The 14962-nt window shown below is 37.1% G+C and overlaps 1 protein-coding gene across 5 annotated transcripts in view; it reads left to right on the forward strand.

Annotated features, from left to right (window-relative positions):
* LPAR1 (lysophosphatidic acid receptor 1) overlaps nucleotides 1-14962 on the forward strand; it is a 137079-nt gene that overhangs the window by 62935 nt on the left and 59182 nt on the right. For 4 of the 5 annotated variants that reach the window (XM_063082196.1, XM_063082192.1, XM_063082194.1 and 1 more), the window contains one exon: nucleotides 2223-2380. In XM_063082196.1, coding sequence (XP_062938266.1) covers nucleotides 2336-2380 — 45 coding nt within the window. In that variant the 5' untranslated portion in view covers nucleotides 2223-2335. Of the gene's footprint in view, nucleotides 1-316; nucleotides 603-2222; nucleotides 2381-14962 lie in introns of all 5 variants that reach the window. The other variant, XM_063082195.1, reaches the window with a different exon arrangement.

Consider the following 14962-nt stretch of genomic DNA (forward strand, 5'->3'; position numbering starts at 1 on the left):
AATGGCATAATTACTTAGGATATTGTCTTTTTTTGGTCATCTTGTCCAGTTCTCCCATGATTTGTACAGTTTTGTAGGTAAGTTGGGAAGTATCCAAGAGAGCTTATTTATACCTTTCAAATAATGTTGTTGAGCCCTTGTATCTGGTAGAGTTAAGTAACCATATGCTGTTTTATAAAGCATTCTTATAATGTGTGAAGAGGTTCACGAAAAGCTTAAAACTAGATATGTCCTGAATGCTTTGGGGGAGGCAGTTAATTTTCTGTCTTATTTTCTTCTTGAAAATATGAAACTAACAGTCTGTCTTATTTTGTAGGCATCTCAAGGATATGAAACAAACAAAACGAGGGGACACGTTATTAAATTTTATATAGATGAGAGCAGCACGGGATTCTCTGTCTCAGGATTACTCTGCAAGTCATCTGACTTTCATCCCGTTTTCTTCAGGACTATCTGACATTTTTGCTTGAAGAGTCCCTGGACTTCCCATCTTTTCTTAATTCTTGTTCACTTGGAGTATTGGTCTTTAGAAAGAGCATGGGCCCTGGAGTCAGTCCTGGTTTGGGGCTCAGCTCTCTCATTTCCTGGCTGTGTGGCTTTGGGTATGTTGCAAAGCCTTGGGTGTCTCTATGAAATGAGTTAACAATATCTGCCTCAAACTGTATGTCACATGACTGCTCCAGAGCTTGGCATCTAGTGGGCTTTCATTAAATCCCAGTCTCCTATCTTTCCCCCTCCTGTTGTTAGCAATGATGCTATATGACATATTTGTTTTGTGGGTCACATCTATTTTCTGTATCCTCTCTCCTGCTTCAAGCTAGGTGCCTATATTTACCTTTCAGACAACTCTCTGTATTCTAAATATGGAAAATATCTTAAGGTTATATTGCTGAATGACTTAGACTGGCCAAAGTGATTTTGGGCCCCAGCATACATTAAGAATGGAATCTTGCTTGTCTGCTTTTTTTGTTGTTTGGTTATCATGCTATTGATATATTTACCTGTATATCTCACATAGAATAGAGCAAGATAATTTGAATTGTAAATACATAAGAACAAAAAAGGAACAATAAAATTAGAGGCAGGCACAAAATGATGCCAGGAGTAAGTTCAGTATAAAACAGGCACTTATGGGATCCTATAATATTTTGGTGGGTAGGCTTGGCACTCTCATAGCCACCATGAAAAAGGAAAGGCATTTATATACACAGATACCTTTTTCCTGGGATATTTGCTTAAATTCACAGTGTTATAAACAATAGGTCTTCTTTTCCTCCAAAAACTGGGACTAAGGAGAGCATCAGTATTGTCTCAGGGCAGCTATGAGAGTCTCTGTTCAATGTCATGCAAAGGTACCTTGAGAACTTTGCTACTTATTTGTTAATAAAAATAATCACTCTAACAGAGAAGAAGAAAATAGGAAGCTTCCACAGTTCTATACAATTAAAACTTAAAGTGATGGAAACTATAGTATAAAGTATAATACACCAAGACAGAATAAAAATTAAAACTTCATAGAAGTTGCTGCTAAACCTAGAGCATTTCTTAGAGAAGCAGCTCCTCTGAACTTGTGTCTTGCCCAGCATCGCTGAGCTAATATGTAGTAGCACCAGAGGATTTGGGGTCAAAGGACTTAGATTAAGTATCCAGCTCCACCATTTCTAGTGCACAAGACTTGGATCTTGTCATCTCTGGTTCATTACTTTTACCGTTATGAAAAGTATCATTTTTGAACAATTTAAAAGTGTCAGGTATCATTTTGCATGTTTATGAAACTAGAAAGTATATTTACAGACAAAAGCTTTCTGAAGACAGGAGCTTGCTCAGTCTTATTCATTATGTCTCTAGTTCCCTACAGATGCCCAACAACTATCTTTTGAATAAAAGAAGATATTGTTAGATGGTATGAAAACCATCTAAAAGTGAAGATTTTTTTAAATGAAAGAATTTTTAAAAATTATTTTCTTAAAATGAAAAATTTTCCCATTCTGGCTTAAATTGCAATGTGGAAATGATCAATCTTTCCCATGCTTTACTGCAGGGGGTTTAGTTTAGCCTCTTTCTGAGTTTTCTTAATGAACATATTAATGAGAGAAGATTTGGTTATACTTTGTGCGTATTTGGCATTTAACATACAGGATTTTTGCTTTCTCTGGTCAGTGATACTTCGCTCCTGTGCTAGTCCTCTTATGCTAAATGTGGGTGTTCCTGTCCTTTTCCAGGGACAGAGTTTCTCCTAGCATGACTGTGATCTGACGAGCAATCACAAGAATTTGACTCCTGTGTCTGGCACCGTAGTGCTGGGGCGTGATCACCGCCTGTCACTAGAGTTGTCATGGCTGCTGCCTCTACTTCCACCCCTGCAATTTCACAGCCCCAGGTAAGTGATTCACACTAGCATAGGTTTGGCCTAATGATGGTTTTGTTGAATATTTAAACTGAATTTCAGAAAGTGGTTTCACTCTAGAGATCTTGTATGTCTCTCTCATTATCATTTGGTGGGTATTTGGATAATGGTGCTTTTGTGAGTAAGATGCCATTTAGTTCAGGAAGCAGCTAGAACAATGAACAAGTGATTTTAGTGAACTGGCCTCTGTTCATAGGGGTCTTGGTTTTCAGTGCTTAGGATGCCAGCTTAGGCATCAAACTCCAAATCAAGATAAGTCAGTAGTAAATCCTGCTGCTTTCCCTCCCTTGGCTTTTTTGGGGGGTTTAATGATGTATCTCAGAACTGACCTAGTCTTATAACTTTCTGAGTGATGTCTTTGTCCTCCTCCTATAATTATTATTTTGCCTTGACCTGTTCTAGGAACTTTGAAAACAAATGCAATTCCAGAAACTTCTGAAAGCAGTCACACATATGAGTTACTTTTCCTGTCCAATGAAGAGCAGTAAGATGGTGGGGACGTTGTCTGTGTCCACATCATTTTACAACCTGATTTTTTCTAGTGTTCACTGGACTCTTGCAGTTTCGGCAGGCAGCATGGTACAACGGAGGAACAGACTTTGGAGTCATTAGGCGTCAATTCACACATCCCTGCTCCTCTGATGGTTGGATAAAGAGCCTTAGTCATGCTAACAGTTTCCTCTCATGTAATCTAGCCTCATGCTATGATTATATGGGCTAAATGATAGACTATGTGTAAAGCACACAGTAGGTGTTCAACAAGTGTACTTTCCCATTTTTCTTCCTTTATCTTCTCCTCCTCTTTCTGGAGTGTGACCGCCCATTTCATTTATGACAATAATTTTTAGGCCAAAGTTAAGGAAAAAGATGATTCTTTGAGAAAGAACCATATTGATGGAAATTTGAATCTTGATACAAAATGTTGTTCCACCCTTTTATTTTCTGTATCCTTTTGCAGGCTATTACCTTTTGCATGTATTTCAAGTAGGAGTGTCTGTGTTTGTGAAAAGGGAGAGAAGAAAGAAAGGAAGAAAGCAGAAAGGGGCATTTTTACTTACTATTATAAATGATTTTTTTCTCCCTCTAAAAGACCTTGGGATTTAATCATATGAATAAAGTCCTTGCTGTTCTTTAAAGCTTCTAGTGCTATTTTCCAGGATGTTTAGTGTTACTTCCATTGTAAATATTTCTCTTTCTGGTGAATGGCCCATAGCCCTTTCAGCACTTCATTTACTTTGGGTGTTTGGTTTCTCTTACCTTCAGTAGCTTTTTGGTGCCAGAGAGACTTGGAGAATGAGTAAAGAGATTTAGTGCCTGTTACCTGAGGTCACTATTTCAAAGTCCACTGCAGCTGTTCCCATGTAATGACTATTCTTAGTCTTTTGTGAAGTGAGTTAGGCCCTAGTGCAGGTTTTCCGGACAAGGCATTTCTGCATCCTAGTGTCGCTGCTGTCATTTGTCAGCATTTCCAACAGCATCAACTTACCTACCCATCTTCCCTGTTACACAAGCTACCATTAGCTGGTGAGTAATAAACATACTTTTAAATGACTCATTTAATTAAAATGTTTAATGCCACCCAAGGTAAAAAGAGGTTATATTTAAGATAAACACTTTGGGAGAAGTGTACTTTAGTAAATTCTCTGTGGGAAGGTAAATTGGTACAGTCACTTCGGAGGGTAATTTAATAGTGTCTGTTAAAATTATATACCTTTGCACATAACCTGCTCCCATCTTGGTATCTGCATTAGAAAAAACACTCGTACGTGAGTCCAAGAAAGAGTGTATACAGACATTCATTGATGCATTGGTTGAAGACCAAGAAGTACAAAACTTTCTGAATATCTAATAGTGGAAAGTCTTAATAAATTCAGGTATGTGGACACGATCAAAATGCCATGCAGCAGTTAAAAAATGAGGATATCAATGCAGCTATGTTGCCCCAAGATATCTTATGGAGGGAAAAGAAAGCAAGATGCAGAATACTACTTTCCAAAAGATATCATTAAAACTCTAAAAGAAGACCATGTGAATTTAGGGCCAAGCATGTGGTACATTAACGTGAATGCATAGGGGAAAAGTGTAGACCATATTTTCTCAGCAGAATGTGACTGCCCCAAGAGGGCAAAAATTGGATCTTGGGAGAGCAAGAAATCCCTCCAAAGCTTAACCTACCCCCCAAATCTTATTCCTTAGTATTTACTTTTTTTCCTTAGGGAAAATTTAAACTTAATTAAAATTTTCCTCTGAGGGTCACTAACAACAACAAAAAGGTTAAAAAACACTGGTTTCCTTCTCCAGTTACACGGCCTGAGTTGACATCTGGCTCCAACATTCACTAACTGAGCTGAGAGGGAGGTCTTCACACTCTCAGTGTCTCCATTTCCTCACCTGCAAAATGAGCACAGCAGTAATGAAGACAACCTGCCAGGGTTGTTTTAAGGGTAAAATGAAATAGTATGTATAAAACTTCATACAGTGTATGGCATATATTGCCCCATCCATGTTAGCAAGCATTATTATTATGGTTCAGCAAGCATTGTGGCAGGCCTGGGGATACAAGAGTAAATAAGATTAATAAGGCTTTTTCCCTGCCAGAGTTTAGAAGTGTAGTAGAGATGTACAGAAAAGGAAAACAAAAAATTACAGCACTGTGTCACAGATGCTGATACAGGAAGTATCAATGTGCTTAGAATAAAGGAGAGACTTCACCCAGAAAAGTCTTGGAAGCTCAGGGCCTTTCACACTTGAATGTGGGTTTATCTTTACGCAGGTCCTTGAATTCACTCTGAAAGAATGCAAGTTCACGTGCCAGACAATACCAGGATAAATAGATTGAGTAAACTGCTTATTACACTTTGCCTAAGGAGATGCTGTATTTAAATTTTTTTGTCTTCTCTGAACCTGGGGAAAACTGAAAATAAGAGAGAAAACATCAGTATGGGTCTTCTTGAGGGAAGACCACCAGGCTGGGAACGAGTGAATGAGTACGAATTATTTGGGTAAGGTAGAAGAAAGAGCTTGTGTGAAAGTTAAATGTCCCAAGGTGAGAGAACACAGCATTTAGAATCAAGTTGAGGGTAGCTGCAGTACTGTGGGGCATGGTGTTGTAACACTGAGCCACCTCTGTCAGCTCGCAAGGGCCAGTTAAATTTTCAGGAGTTTTGTGGGCCCATTGACTTCATGCTGGTAGCTTGAGATCAGCCCTGGTAGAGTATTTGCACTACAGAAATTGGCAAACACTGGAGAGCAGTGTAGATGGGTTAGGTTCTAAAGTTGGAGATTTTGTAGACCTTGCAAGCCATATTAAGGAGTTTAACTTTGATCTTAAGGAAACCCGTGTAGTATAGTGATTACACAGATTTTAGAGTCCTAGACCTGGGTGTAAGCCCGGACTTTTGAAATTCTGTTGAGCAAGTTTGTGAGTTAATCTCGTCCAGCATAGTTGAGTCCCATTGTTCTCACCATATGTTGGGAACGGTGGTAGCCTCTGATAGTTGGGGAACTAAGCCCACTTGGAAGGAGTCAGCTACAAACTTGGGTGTTAGGTCACAGCGAGAGGTAGTGTACTCTACTAGAGAGACGTAGACCATTGGGTCACTTAGTTCCCAGGATCCTCTGGCCAATGACGAGCCTCCTGATTATATGTCAACTCTTCACATGTAATTTGTACAGTCAAATTTTAGTCCGAGGCTGTCTCGCCCTTGTCCCCAGCCGGTGTTGATGTTTTCTCCCTTATTATCCGTTTTCCCCAGGTTCAGAGAAGGCAAAAATAATTTACGGCATCTCCTTAGGCAAGTGTAATAAGCAATTCACTCAGTCATTTAGTCTGGTATTGTCTGGCACATCAACTTGCATTCTTTTAGAGTGAATTCAGGGACCTGTGTAAAGATAAACCCACATTCAAGTGTGAAAGGTCTGAAAATCCTTTTGTAAGGCAAAAACAACTACTAGAAAAAAAAAAAGCTTTTGGTTTTGTTTGTTACTCTATTCATTTGGTAACAAAGAGCATTTTTTTCTAATCAAGGCTGCCTAATACTAGATATAAACTAATTAATATGGACAAATAGCTTGTGATTGTTTCATATAATAATAGGGAAGAAAGCTTTCATTGTCACTCCTGCTGGGATTGCTGTTTAGTTAGTGAAAGATATGCCTTGTGCTTTGAAGTAAGATGAGTTTGTATTCTCTGCTTTACTCCTGCCTGGACTGTAAGACAGATTTTTTTGTTTTCTCATGCTGAGAAAGCTCCTAGTTCTTACAAAGCTAGGTGAATACCAAGGCGAAACTGGACTAGCAGCAGCAGACTCTGTTTGTAGATGATTTATAGTTCTGCTAGTCCTGACGCTGATAAAGAGCTTCCTTATCCAAAGGAAGCTTAAGGGTGTATTTGCAGACAGGAACCTGTTCATCATTAGGTTGAGTTAATGTGTTCATGCCCCGTGGATATTGAGGGGTGGAGGCTGGGGTAGGGAACCAAAAAACTTGCCACTCTCAATAGCTATTTTCTGTTTCTAAGACTGTTAAGCAACCTTAATTGCGTTTGATTAGGTTACTGTGGGTAGAATTTGGATTAAAAGTTTTATTTTCATCTTTAATGGAAGGGTCAAAGTTCAACACCTGAATGAGTGATGTAGCTTCTCTTAAACCCAGGACTGTATTAGAGACCAGAACAGGTGTCTGAGAACTTATAAGGTATTCAGTTCTCACACCTGTGATTCCAATAAGGAAGGACTCCTTTTCATCAGTGTTTTGCAAGGTGTTTCATTCTGCCTGTCATTTGCTAAGTGACCATTTTGGTTTGAAGCCAAGGACACAAAGATATTTTGATTCCTCTAAGGATTTCCTGTGACTTTCATTAAAGGTGTGAATTTGTAGATTTTCAGTGTCATAATCAACAGATTGTTCCTCTAATTCTTAATTAGTGTTCTGATAAAAGGTGACTGATCTTTGTTGGAAGACAAGTTTTTTTTTTAAATGTCATTGCCTATAAATTCTCTTGATAAAATCCATCATTTTAAAAATCTATGTTTTAGGTTTTATTTCTGATATTAGAGAGTGGATATTTTTTGATCAAAGCAACTGAATTCCACATTAGATGGGTTCCTTTTTTTGAGGTTGCAAGACTTCTTTTTTTTGTTTGTTTTTAGAACTTTGTATTATAGCTGTTTTCAAACATGCACAAAAGTAAAAAGAATAGTATAACGAATCCCAATATAGCCACCTCCTACCTAGATTCAACAGTTATTAACATTTTACCACACTTCTTCAGCTTCTCCTGTTTTTGGGGGGATGCAATATAGGTAAAGCAAATCCCCGGCATCATGCCATCTCATTTCAACCCTCATACAGCAATATTCATCTCTAAAAAATAATTTGCTTACATAATGACAATACAATTATTAAACCAAAATTAAAAGCTACTCTTTAATATCACTTTATACTCAATCCATATTCAGATTTCTCCACTTACTTTTATGAAAAGTTTTTAGTTAGTGTATTGTTATCTTTTAAAAAATTTGATTACTCTTCTGCATAAAACTATTCAATGACTCTTAAAGTTTAAAAAGGTAATTCCATTTTTCCTCTTTATTCTCTAAGTGAGGAAATAGATTGAAATTATAACCAGAATATTTCACTCCTGAAGAATACAAAAATGAGACATACACTGAAGGCTCCAAAGTAAGGGAATTAATACAGTGGTTGTGATTGTTAAATTATGAGTTATCTTTACAGTGCTTTCCTTCAGACTGAGTGTGAACAACTAATTGCACTATGAAGTATGTTTCTTGTGCCACATAATGAAGACATAGAGTGGTCTGGCTTAACTTAATGTGAATTGGAAAAAAGAATTCATGGGCTTAGATCCAAGTGGATTTTTATTCAAATCTAGTCTATTGTACACCATAGCTAGGGGATCTTTCAATAAACATATCTCTTTCAGCTTTATTATTATTTCTTTTAATCTGTAATATTCATATAACTTGCATGGTGCTCACCAGTTTAAATGGTAAAACATCTATTAAGTGCTTTTTACAGTATCAGCCCTTTAATGGATACCTGACATATGCTAGTACCTTCTGTTTTCCCCATGACTATGCCTGAAGTTCTTTACAGGGAGAAAGTGGTTATTGCTACATACGGTCTGTGTATATGATGTGTTATGTGGTATGCCAGAAGATCCATCAGAGGAAAGCCAACTTGGATAAACACTACGGAAAACTCCAATGTATTGCCAGGAATAAATGCATGTGGAAATAAACACTGAGATTGCTGACTTACTCCATCTTGAACTGTGTTTCTATTAGAAGTTAAATCTGTTTCCATATTGCAATTTAAATTCATCTGTGCTCCCTTTTGTGTTTATAAACTCAGATAAAGTTTGAGAGGGTATCTTATTTCGGAATGAAATGAGAGCACATTTTGAGTCTTCTAGTCATAAGACAAAATTGTATGGGGGAACCTAGGGTAAGCCAAAAATGAGACCTTTCATGTTTGTTTATTTTTCTTTCCAATATATCCTTTCTAATTGGTTTAGTGTCTAACGATTAATGGAGCTACTCCTTTATCCTTCAAAGGAGGTGTGGCTTACCTCCTTGTACTGTGCGATTATGGTATCGTTTGCCTGTTCTCCTTTTCACACTACTAGGTTTTCCAGCTATTTTTCTTTGCACTTTTGTTGCAGCTTTTCTGTGAATAAACACTAAGGTGGGACAATACCCTGCTGTTTTTACCAGCTGAGGAGATCATAATCATAGAGTCCGGGGGAATTCTATCTTTTGAGATCTGTCCCTTGCTGTCTCATAAGACTGTCATTTAAAAAATCAACCTTCATTTGCTGTGTGTTGATACTGCCTGCTGTGGATTGAACTGCATCCCCCAAAGTCCATGTATTTGAAACTTAACTCCTACTGTGACAGTGTTAGGAGGATGGGAAATCCTATTATGGTAGTTGAAAGGTAGGGCCTTGAAGAGATGATTAGATTGCCCTAGTAAATGGATTAATAAGTTGAGGTTTAATGGTAGTCATTAGCATGATTTGGAGGGCTTTAAAAGGACAGCACGTGAGGAGCTCTGTCTCTCTCTGCTCAAGCCATCTGCCATCTCACAATGTGATACCCTGTGTCACTGAAGTCACCACCAAAGAAGGCTCTCAACAGGTGTGTTCCCTGGACTTTGGACCTCCCAGCCATCAAAACTGTAAACAATAAATATTGTTTCTTTACAAATTACCTAGTTTCAGGTATTTTTGTTATCAGCAACAGAAACAGACTAACACATTGCGGTTGGGTAATTGCATAGCATCACTTAAGAACTGCCCTTAAGTTAAATTTATCCCATTTCATACATGCTTCTCCTAGGCAGGCTCAGGCTGGGAAAGAAGTGAAAGTGGGTTGATACCTGCTCCTTAGCATCAGACAAAATGTTTATGAAAGGGCCTTGAAGCAGATTATTTTCTGAAAGCCCAGGGTTGCAATTAAGTAACTTTCAAAGATTCAGATGGCCTTTAGAAGCAAGAGCTCTAGTCCTACTGGAAGAGGAGTAGGCTGTGGTTGTTGGGAAAGTAGGTGGCTGCCTGATTTCAAAGTCACAATGTCCAGCAAGTGATTTCAAAACATTTGCACTTAGATTAGCCTCCACCAGCCAGCCTACAGAGGTTTTAGAGTCTTCGTTCAGGCCTGGAAGAAAGAGCCATTTATCTGGATTTTAGGTGTGGGACCCAACTTTAAGGGCTTTCCAAACTCTAGAACTCTGTATTACCTTAATTGTGGTTGATCAGGTTATTGAAGTAACCTGGCAAAAACATGGGAGGGGAGGATCCCAGCCCAGTGGCCTGTGGGACAGGTCGTAGGCTTACCTTTGACATGCTGGATTGTGTAGAGATGACTAATGGGAACTTAAGATTCAGCTGTGCTGGTCAGGTAGAGATCCCACCTCGGTGAGACACGACAAGATGGAGAGACTCAGCTGCTGATCAGCCCACAGTCTCATTCAAGATTAGCTTGGAAGACTAGGACAACACTGAACCTGCAGATGGGAATTCAGCTCTATGGCAGCAGAGAAGGAAAACACAGAAGAAACAAGGGGGTGCATGGCAGGGAGAATCACCGGATCTGAAGATTATAGTCATCAGTCATTAAACATAAATTGCTCTCAATATATAAATATTAAATGCTACTTTTAAAAAAATTATGCGTTTCATTGCTTGCTGTAAATTAGTCACAGAAAAAGAAAGTGAAATTTACAGACACAAGCTGTTTTGTAACAAAAAGAGGACAATCAGGGAAGGTGGAAGATAGTAAAAACTAAAAGAAATAAGCATGCAGTCCTACTTTTAAAACTTGAAATGGAACAAAACTTAAAGGAAATATATATTGTTATTAACCTAAGAACAAAGTGGGCTAATGGAAAATAATTTTCATTTTCTTCTTAGAATGAATGACTTGTACATATTGTTTTGATCTGTCGGTTTGAGTAAGGCTACATTTTAGAGATGGTGTTTGGTTTAGGAAGGTTCAAGCCACTGGGGTTGCTTGATTTAATAGTTTCAGGAGAACATGTCACAGAAATAGAGTAACCAATGCTCAGCCGTTAAAAGAAGGTCATGTTTTTCTTTCCATTTTACAGATGAGGAAACTAACATTTCCCTCTCCTTGCTTCTCCTCCTTTTAGTGCCTCAGATTAGGTTAGGTTTCTGTCTGTCTTTTTTAAAATTAAACATGTCAAGCAAACGAAATGGGTAGAGAGAATTATAATACAAAAAGGTATCCATTACCCAGCTTTGTGAAATTTTAACGTTTTGATGCATTTTCTTCACAATCTTTTGGGCTTTAATAAATAAGACAAATTAATAATTACAGATAGAGTTGAAGCCTCTCGTATTCCTTCTCAATTCTATCAATTTCCTCTTTGCAAAGACTATACATTGATATTTATTATCTCTGTATGTGTTTGTGGATATATACATATGTGGGAAAATATGAACAATATATGGTAGGTTTCTGCAAATTTTAACATTCATTAGAATGGTACACTGCATGTATACTCATGCAAATTGCTTTATTCGTTAGTACACATAAAGCTCTACTTTGTTTACCTGTTTTATAGTATACCTTTCTGGTTTTATTGCAATTTATCCACTCACCAGCTGATGGATATTTATGTTACTCGTGATATTTTGATCTTATAAAAGAGTGGCAGTGAAAATTCTTGTGGGTCTCCTCAGGTCCTTATGTGTTTTTTCCCTAGTTTTAGCCTCTTTTGATCTGGTGTACGAACATGTCCAACTTTTGTGGTTTTTGCCAAACTGTTTTTCAAAGATGTTGTACTAAATTTTACTTTTACCAGCACTGTATGACAACTGTTCTTGGTGGTTAATTTTTGTCAACCTGATGGAAATAAATTGGATCTCACTGCAGTTTGTACTTAACGTTCTCTGATTCCCTGTAAGGGTAATTTTCTTTTCATGTGATTATTGGCCAGTAAGATTTCATCTATAAATTGCCTATTCACGTCTTTGGCTGTTTTTTTACTGTATTATATGGCTTTCTTCTTTTTGATTTGTAAGAAGACTTTACATATCATTCTAAGCAAAGTCTTTCTCATGTGTTTTACCAAACTTTCTACTAATCTTTAGCTTTTCTTTTCACTCATAAAGTTTTTTTGCAGCACAGAAGCCTTAAATTTTTGATTAGTCAGATTTTATCAATGTTTTGGTCTTATTTAGAAAAATTTCCCCATTCACAGGTTATAAATATATTTTTCATTTCTTCTAAAAGTTTTAGAGATTTATTTTTTACATATCTTCATGTTTCCTAAAATGGGTTTCTGTGTATGATACTGGATTTATATTGCCTGAAATAGATTTCTGTGTATAACATAGATAATCGATTTATTTATTTTTTTCATATGAATAAACAGTTATGCCATTTTCTCAATTGACAGGTAAAGCATGTCTCTCATATCAAGTCACCACATAAGCATGTGTTTCAGGCTGTCTGTTCTGTTCCACCGGGCCATATCAGGTACTTCTGTGCTTATGTCCCGATGTCTTAACTACCATCACTTAAAAAAAAAACCCTGTGATGTATATTTGCAGTGGACTACTATTCAGCTATGAAGAGAAATGATATCCTGTCATTTGCAGCAACGTGGATAGAACTGGAAACTCTCATGTTAAGTGAAGTAAGTCAGGCACAGAAAGACAAATACCGTATGATCTCACTCAAATATGGAATCTTAAAAAAAAAAAAGTGGTTCTCATAGAAGTAGAGAGTAGAATAATGGTTACCAGAGGGCAGGAAGGGAGTGGGGTGGGGGGAGTAGGAGACGGAGTGCACTGAGTACAAAACTCTGCTCTCTATCCTAAGTGAGTCATTGTGCAGTATATGCATGTATTGAAACAACACACTGTACCCCACAAATATGTACAAGTGAATGTTAAATAAATAAAATGTGATATTCAATAGGGGACCTAGGTCTTAGTTTTCCAAGTTATCTTGCATGTTCTTGTTCTTTTGTACTTTCACCTCTGTGTTCAGGGAGCCTGTCACATCCCATGAAAACCCCTCTTGGGATTTTAATTTTATCACATTAAATTTATATATTAATACTGGGAAAATTGACAGATTTACATCTTTATCCATAAAATATTTTATTATTTTATCTCTTCGTTTATTTAGGTTATCTTGTAAGCCTTTGAATATTTAGACTTATTCCTAGACACATCAGAGATTTTGTTGTTGTTGTTGTAAATATGTTCTTTCTTGAAATAACTTTAAAATATTTTTTTCTGGTGTTTCTGTAGGAACACAATTGATCATATGGATTGATGTTTAATTCAGCAAATTTGCTAAAATCTCTTAATACAGATTGTTTATGGATTGTCTTGTATTTTCTATGTAGCTGATTATATCATCTGTGGATAAAAATAAGTTTTTTTTTGTCTTTCCTAATTCTTTCCTTTTTCTCTTGTCTTATTTCCCTGGCTGTGATCACTGGTAAATGCTAAAAGCAGTTGGTGATTGAGTCGATTTTGTTTTGTTTCTGTTTTAAGAGGGAATGCTTCCATTGAATATGACAATTAATGTATGTTTGTATCCTTTTGTTAAATTGAGCAAATTAGTTCTAATTAGGGACTGCCAGATTATCATGAAAGGATGTTAAAATTTATCAAACACATTTTTTGTGTCTTTTGAGATGATCATTGGCTGTTTTTCTGTCTTTGAATTTATTAAAGTGGTTACTTATATTAACCATATTTATAAATGTTAAATCATCTTTGCATTCTGGAATAAAATCTGTTTAGTCAAAAAAATATATATATACACACATCCTATTTAGTGATTTTATATGCGTGTGTATATGCACACATGTATACATGTGTACAAACATTGCTGGATTTGATTTACTTGCATTTTAGTTAAGAACTCTCATTTATGTTCTTAAATAAGATTGGCTCATAATTTATTTCACTCTCTCTTTGTTTGTTCTTGTAACATGATTATGCCACCTTCATACAAATGTAACTAAGTAAGCTTTGAAAATCTAAAACCAAACGAGTGATATCAAGTAATTTTAGGTAGGTTTCAAAACAAATGGAAGTAAAATGCTGAACATGTGAGAGGGGAGTGGAAGCATTGGACTGAAACCATATCAAGGGAGGACGATTACCTTAAGACCCCAAATCAAATGTGCATGTTGAGATAGAGTAAGTATTAAAGAATAGAAACAGAAAGTATAACTCTTGAACAGTAGAAGGGGAAAGAGAATACACACACTCAGTCCGTTCAGTTTTTTCTTTAATCATTCATTATGTGACATTCTTGGGTCTACTCCTGCTGCTGATTGTTCTGCAGATTCTCAAACATGGTACCCCTCCTGTGTTTTTCCTCTTTTTGGATGACGAGTTCATCTTCAGTGGGGCTGATCCAAGAGAATCCTGTGTGGCTGCTTTGAGATCTCATCTTCCAGAGAAGTTTGACATTTGCTAGTACCAGGCATGTGGAGTGGGAGGGTTATGGGTATGTTATAAACTCAGGACCTTAGTTTGTGTTAATCTGTGTTCCTGTGGGTTCTCAGAGTTGACAAGTAATCTAACCTCAAATCTCAACTTTGTGTTGTTTATAGGCTAGGGGTCATGATTTCTTTTTCTTTCATTTTTTTTTTTTTTGTTGTTGTTGGGCGGGAAGTTGGCTGGTATGGGGATCGAACCCTTGACCTTGGTGTTATCAGCACCATAATGGGGTCATGATTTCTTAAGGGAGTCTTTTAATTTATTTATTCCCCACTCTCAAGCCTAAACTAAGACAAACTTTCTTGTTTTCCCCAGTGCAAGTGGGTAGACTATTTTTTCTGGGGTACTTTTTTTACTGATATGGAGATCTTCAAGACTCCTAGCTTTATGAGTGGGTCTTAGTTCCAACTCACTGCTTCAGTCAAGGGCTCTTCTTCTGTTTCCTAGTAGAGTTTAAAACCCTGTCTCCATAATCTTTGACAATCCATTGCCAGGGCAGTCTGTCACCTTAGTTTGCAGTTTCCTCTTAGCTCAGGGAC

Source organism: Cynocephalus volans, chromosome 17, assembly GCF_027409185.1.
Source record: "Cynocephalus volans isolate mCynVol1 chromosome 17, mCynVol1.pri, whole genome shotgun sequence".
Lineage (NCBI taxonomy): Eukaryota > Metazoa > Chordata > Mammalia > Dermoptera > Cynocephalidae > Cynocephalus > Cynocephalus volans.